General features: G+C 50.7%; 1 protein-coding gene across 3 annotated transcripts; it reads left to right on the plus strand.

The window, feature by feature from the left end:
- Positions 1 to 17: 17 nt before the first annotated feature.
- Znhit1 (zinc finger HIT-type containing 1) lies at positions 18 to 6,882 on the plus strand. 3 transcript variants are annotated; one of them, XM_074075652.1, is made up of 5 exons: positions 18 to 151; positions 4,572 to 4,742; positions 5,418 to 5,497; positions 5,624 to 5,793; positions 5,895 to 6,882. In XM_074075652.1, the coding sequence occupies exons 1-5, from the start codon at positions 133 to 135 to the stop codon at positions 5,914 to 5,916; spliced, it is 462 nt and encodes a 153-aa protein (XP_073931753.1). In that variant the 5' UTR covers positions 18 to 132; the 3' UTR covers positions 5,917 to 6,882. The 3 variants fall into 3 exon arrangements, with proteins under 3 accessions (XP_073931753.1, XP_073931752.1, XP_020029284.1); XM_074075651.1 differs by lacking the exon at positions 18 to 151 and adding an exon at positions 321 to 534; XM_020173695.2 differs by lacking the exon at positions 18 to 151 and adding an exon at positions 619 to 1,072.

The raw sequence follows: 6,882 nt of genomic DNA on the forward strand, positions 1-6,882 counted from the left end.
CTCAATTCCAGTTCGGGAGAAGGTTCTAGGAAAGGAGGAACCCGAGCTGCTGAGCGGCCCACTGAGAGGAGGAGCTGGGTTGGGGTTCCGCCCTGGAAAAAAGGCGTAACCTGAGGCTGCAGAAAACTCGAGATGCAGGCGGCGAGACAAGGCAAGGATTGTCCCGGGGCGCGGGCGCGGGCGCGGGCGCGGGCGCGGGCGCGGGCGCGGGCGCGGGCGCGGGCGCGGGCGCGGGCGCGGGCGCGGGCGCGGGCGCGGGCGCGGGCGCGGGCGCGGGCGCGGGCGCGGGCGCGGGCGCGGGCGCGCGGGCTGCGCTCAGAGCGCAGAGTGGGCGCACGGGCCCGGGGCAGAGGAGGAGTTGACGGATGTGTCCGAGCCTGCCGGGCTCACCGTGTGCTTCACACATGAGGAAATCAAAACCTGGAGACGGGAAGTGACCCCTCGCGGAGGGTCCGGCGGGACGCAGGGGCGGATCCTGGCCACATTCCTGGTCCGCAGAGGCCGGGCTGATGACAACGAAGCGAGGCGATGGGGGTGCGCAGAGTGGGATCGGCAGGGAGGGAGAAGCCGAGGAGGCCCCCGCGGAAGGACTGCGACCCAGGGGAACTATAGGTTGAGCTTTAGTCTGCAGAGAGGACCACCAGGGACCTCGCGATTTGCCCACTCAAGCCAGCCCACTTTCTTCTGCAGTACGGCCTACCCTCCTTCTGCTCCAGGGAGAACTTCCAGGGGCTGCCCGTGTTATAATAGCACTTTTAGAAGGACCCAAGGAAAATAACATTTTTCGAAAGGCCACCGTCACCACTTCTTTATAATGATCCGTTTCGGGGGCTCTTAAAATTTGCACAACCACAGCGAGGCCGAAAGTAGGTTTGCCCCTATAAAACATGGCGGAAAGCTTTTTTTTGTCTCCAAGGGAACTCCACATAATGACTTAAGCGTGGAGTATTCTGCGCATGCGCACAAAATCACCGGAAGTGATGGTGTGTACCACAGGCGATAGTTTAGTCCGCATGCGCAGTTGATTCTTCCGGCAGCTGTATATCGCAAATGGTGGAGAAGAAAACTTCGGGTATGTGAACCCTCAGCGGGTCTTCCCCTTTCCGCCTAGGATTTCTCAAGTCCTTTCATCGGCCCAGTGATCTTAGCATTGGAGCAGCACCGGAACCATTCATTCATGGTTTATTGATGCCAGCTCCAAGCCGGCCGCTGGGGATGGAGTGGAGACAAAAATCCTTGTTACCCCAGAAATGGCTTTCTGGCAGGGAGACAGACGCACAGACCTACCCGTGCATTTCAAGGCAGAATGCGACACAGTGCCTGGGCGCAGTGAGCAGTGACACCCAGGTCCTGAGAAAGAGGGGACCGGGAAGGCTTGGAAGAAAAGTTGAAAACAAAAATGCTTAAATTGAGTCTTGAAAGTCGAGATACGGTTTTGGCTCAATGGAAGTGCGGGGGAATTCCTTCTCTGTAGCAGGAACTGCACGAGCAAATGCAGGAAAGTAAGGAAAAGCAAGTCTCTTAAGGAAGTCCAAGTTCATAGTTTGGAACTTGCAGAGAAACAGTAAGAGAGGCCGGTGGGCTGGGAAAAGGTTACGCTGCGGAGTTTGAACTCTTTGGAGGGGCAGTGGAGAGCCATCAATGGCTTTTTTAAATTAAAAAAGAATTGGAGATAGGGTCTTGGCTGTGTGATCCTCCTATCGAACTGGTGATCCTCCATCAGTAGCCTCCTGAGTGATGGGTTACAGACGTGCATCACTATTCCGACCTGTTTTTTTTTTTGGTTTTGGTTTTTTTTTTTTTGTGGTACTTTGGTTGGAACCCGGGGGTTCCACCACTTGAGCCACGTCCCTTCCCCACCATCAAAGGTTTTTAAGGCAGGAGAGTGGCAGAAGCAGATTCATCTTTTAGAAAGGCTGTCATAGCACAGTGCTGTCCTGTAGAACTAGCTGGGGCGAAGCACGGGTTCTTAGCCTGTGCTGTGCAGTGTGCCAGTGTTAGGCATATGTGGCTGTTGAGTACTTCAAATGTAGCTAGAGCAATTGAGGAACTGAATTTATAATTTCATTGAATCTCAGTCTCAGTTTAAATATAAATGAACACATGACTAGGACTGTATTGTAAGGAGCAGGTGAAGGGCTGAAAGTCCAGTTATGAAAATACTGAGTAGTTCAGAGAAAAAGGTAAGAGTCACTCCTTTCTTAAAAACCCTAATGGCTTCCAGGTGCCCAGTGGCTCATGTATGTAATCCTAGCTACTCAGGAGGCAGAGAGCAGGAGGAACACAGTTCAAAACCAGCTTGAGCAAATTATTTGAGAGATCCTATTTTGAAAACATCCAACATAAAAAAGGGCTGATGGAGTGACTCAAGCAGTAAGAGCACCTGCTTAGGAAGCTTGAGGCCCTGAATTCAAACCCCAGTACAGCAAACAAATAAAAAACCCTAATGGCTCTCATAGCTCTTGCCATAAAATCCCAAATCCAATTTCCTTTAAATACTTAAAGGTAGAATACTTAAGAATCTGACCTGCTCCTAGGTGCTGGTGGCTCACTCCTGTAATCCCAGCTACTCAGGAGGCAGAGATCAGGAGGATCATGTTTCAAAATGAGCCTGGGCAAATAGTTTGCAAGACCCTATCTCGAAAAAACCCTTCACAAAAAAAAAAAACAGGGCTGGTGGAGTGGCTCAAGGTATAGGTCCTGAGTTCAAGCCCCAGTACTGCCAAAAAAAAAAAAAAAAGTAAAGAAAAAAAGAATCTGACTTGTTTTTATCCTAGGCTTCAGCCAGTACTTTATTTCTGGTACTAGGGGTTGAACTTGGGGTCTTGTGCTTGCTAGGTAGGCACGCTACTGTAATTTGAGTTGCACCAGTCCTTCTTGAGATAGGGTCTTGCGTTTTGCCTCACCAGCTGGACTGCGGTTCGGTGATAAGCATGTGCCACTGTGCTTATATATTGGTTGGAATGGGGTCTCGTGAGCTTTTTGCCCAGGCTGGCTTCAAACTGCTATCCTCCTGATCTCCACCTCCCAAATAACTGGAATGATAGTCATCACCCATGCCAAGCTACCTTCTGTATACTTTAAATCTCCAGATTACTTATAATGCCTAATATGATTTAAGTGCTGTATTACTTAGGGAATAGTAATAACAAAATGTCTGAACGTGTTCAATAGAGATGCAAGTTTTTAAAAATATTTTCAGTCTGGGGGCTGGATAAATCCATAGAAGCAGAACCCATGGATGCAGAGGGCCTACTGAATAGCATCTGGCTCATAGTAAGTGGCAGCTACTGGTGCTGTTGCCATTATTAATATGGTTAATAACAGGCACTCAATAAGTATTTGTCTAATGAACAAAGTGATATTTGTGTAGAATTTCAAGAACCTGGTAAACAGCTGCGATAGCAATGAAGAAAGAGGTTTAACATATCTGCTTGGTTTCTGGTTTGAATGTCTGTATATGGTGCTGTTCACTAGGAGTATACAAGGGAGAAGCAGGCCTGGGTAGGAAGGGTTTCGTTTGAGTTGCAGTGTCAACAGGGTCAGCAGTGACATCCTACAGCCAGTGGTGTAGCTAGTTCTGTACCTCAGAAGAAGGTTCTGGGCTGGGAAAATCAAGTTTGGAATGATTTGCTTGTGGGTGATAGAGGTCTGTGTTTATATTAGAAATTCTAGGAAAAGGATATAGACTAAGAAGAAGGACAGACAGAGATTCCCAGAGACTGGGGGGCAGCTGAGGTGGTGGGGGACTAGAGGCGTAGCCAGAGAGAGAGGGAAGAAGGGAGAGAGAGAGAGAGAGAAGGAAAGCTGGAGTCATGCCAAGGAAGCAGACAGAGGGACTCTTTTACCCAAAGGATGGTGGTCACCATGGCCAGAGGGCATAGAGAGCTCAAGATGAGGGAATATTCTAGAGATGCACACTAGACTTGGCCTTAGGAGCTCACTGGTGTCCCAAGTGTGGGCAGTTCTTTTTGAATGGTCAGTGGGACTCAGATTGGGAGCGTGGAGGATGGGAGACAAGGTGGTGAGACATGGCAGATCGCTCTCTAAGAACCATAGCTGGTAGAAAGAAGGATGGACTCTAGTTGGAGGTAAAGGGCTGGATTCAGCAGCAGGCCTGGGGTGCATGCCAGTGCATCCACTGGGATGCATGTGAGACTGAAAGTGAGTGTGCCTACCTGTAGGTGATCCATTTCCTCGGAGATAGGAAATGAGATTGTTGAGCAGGATTGCTGAGTACATGAAGGTTCCAGTGGAGACTGAGAGCTTGAGTGCACAGTGGCCTACATGGTCAGCATGGCTGTGTTTTCCACAGCAGTGAGGGGCTTTCAGGAAGGGTTCAGAGGGCTAGAAAATAGCGCGAGGGGCTGACATAGTCTTAGCTAGCAGGAAGGAAGCAAGACTGGAGGGCTGACACAGTGGGAGGAGTGCATAGTGTAGTGATTGGGATGAGATCAAAGGACCATGGCTCTGTACCCTCTGGCCATCTTCCATGCACTGCCCAGAGCCAAGGCCACCCTAGTGTCCCTCTTCTCCATACCCCCATGACTCTTCTTGTCCTGCCCATCTAGTTCGCTCCCAGGACCCTGGACAGCGGCGGGTGCTGGACCGGGCTGCCAGGCAGCGGCGCATCAATAGGCAGCTTGAGGCCTTGGAGAATGACAACTTCCAGGATGACCCCCATGCAGGCCTTCCCCAGCTCGGCAAGAGGCTGCCCCAGTTTGATGATGATACAGACACAGGTGAGACGGGCTGGGGTTGGAGAAAGGGAAAGACAGGTCTTGGGAAACAAGACTGAGGAAGGTGGTCAGGATTGTGGAGGGCCATTGGACCAGGAGGCAGACATCCTAAGAGTTCCTTCTGGCTCCACCAGTGACTAGCTCCTGTGAGCATGAACACCCACCCTCTCCTTTCTGTGTCTCTGTTTCCCTATGTGAGTGGAATAAAGAGGTTAGAGTAGAAAGGTTGACATAACGCTATAGATTGGGGGTGTGTAGATTGGGGGATGACACTGGGCCAGGATCCTAGAAGTGGTCAGAGACACAGAGGGACAAACAATGGAAAGGATGATTGGTCAGCCAGAAAAGAGAGCAGTAAGCAGGAGTAACAGCTGGCCCGTGACCCTCACCCCAAACACCCTATGACCAAGCAGACATAATCCTCGCACTAGACCTTTTATTACCGCACACTCTGCAGGGTGGGCCTACCTGCTAGCCAGTCCCTGGGGAAGGTCTTCTCTGGCTTTGTTGAGTAAGCGAGCAGCTCCTCCCTTTGTGCTTTGGTGACATGGTATGGCAGGCAAGAGCAGATTCAGTCCCCAGGTGAGATGTGGGTAGAAGCTGGACCTGAAGGTCTCCTGTGTGATGAGCCAGAGAAAGGTGGCAAGTGTCAAGTACATCATTGCTCTTGACCCCTAGGGAAGAAAAAGAAGAAAACTCGGGGTGATCATTTTAAACTTCGCTTCCGGAAAAACTTCCAGGCCTTATTGGAGGAGCAGGTGAGAGGAACTGGTGATGGGGGACCCTTGGGAAGGTGTGAACTTGGGAAGATCCCAGGTGTTGGCAGGTGTTGGCTACGTGGGTGGGCAGGTTGGTCATGAATCCTGCCTCACTTGCCTCTGCAGAACCTGAGCATGGCAGAGGGCCCCAACTACCTGACAGCCTGTGCAGGGCCCCCATCCCGGCCCCAGCGTCCCTTCTGTGCTGTGTGTGGCTTCCCATCCCCATACACCTGTGTCAGCTGTGGTGCCCGGTACTGTACTGTGCGCTGTCTTGGCACCCATCAGGAGACCAGGTGAGCCCAGACACACAGGCCTCAACCTGTTCACACTCCTGTTTTGTTCCCACCTGGCATTCTGAGACCGCTTTCTCCTCCTGGCCTTCCTCTGTCTGCAGGTGTCTGAAGTGGACTGTATGAACCTGGCGTTCCCAGAGAGGAAGGGCCTCTGTACATCACCAGAATATCGAGAGAGGAGCTGTTCATTTACCCAGCAAAGCTACAACTTACCTGCCAGGGAAGGCCAGAGAAAACCTTATCCAGGGACTGGCGGGGTGGGCCCAGCTGCAGTGTGCATGGTAATAAAAGCCTAGTGTGAGGAACCTGCCTCATGGGGTCATGGGGTGTTTGGAGTGAGGGTCCCTGATCTCCTGTTGTTTCTGCTTACTGCTCTGTCTCTCTTACTCTGTCTTCTATTGTCTGTTCCTCTGTGTCCCTGAGATTTTGTCCCATTCTCCTGCCACTCCCACCCATGTCTTACCTTTTCCTTTCTTGGCTGCTGCTTTTTTTTGAGAAGAGGGTCTTACTGTATAACCCAGCCTAGTTCTGTTTCCCAAGTGCTGCAACTGCAGATCACTACCACTCCTGGCTTCTTGGCTGTTTCTTTACTTCTTGTCTTGTTTATTAATCTAGTTAGGTTTTTCCTTTATTTTTTTTTAAATTAATCTACTTCCTCTGAGTATTTTCCAGAGCTGGGTGACTGGGAAATAGGGTGAGGTCTAGGGAATGGGTGCCATCCTATCTGTCATCTAGTACTTAACCAAATAGGATGGTCAGGTGGGCCCTTGTCCCTGGCTGCACTAGTCTGTGGGAGCAGCTGTGCTTGGGAAGCCCCTGTTGTCCAGGGAGGCAGCATGTGAAATGATTAGCAGCACAGAACCCCAAGAATTCCTGGGAAGCAGAGGGGATTCCTGATGTAGAGGCTTCTGTCCCTGGTGGCCCTGGATGCTGTGACTTGTAGTTTTAGACCTTTTCACCTACATCTTGTCTTAAGTGGATTGCAAGCTGGAATCATAGCTCCTTGAAGTCACCCTGTTAAGCACATAGCAGAGCAGGAGCTTTGTAAGTGTTTGTTGAATAAATGGCCTTAATAAACTGTTAATGAGA

This window comes from Castor canadensis, chromosome 6 (genome assembly GCF_047511655.1).
Source record: "Castor canadensis chromosome 6, mCasCan1.hap1v2, whole genome shotgun sequence".
Lineage (NCBI taxonomy): Eukaryota > Metazoa > Chordata > Mammalia > Rodentia > Castoridae > Castor > Castor canadensis.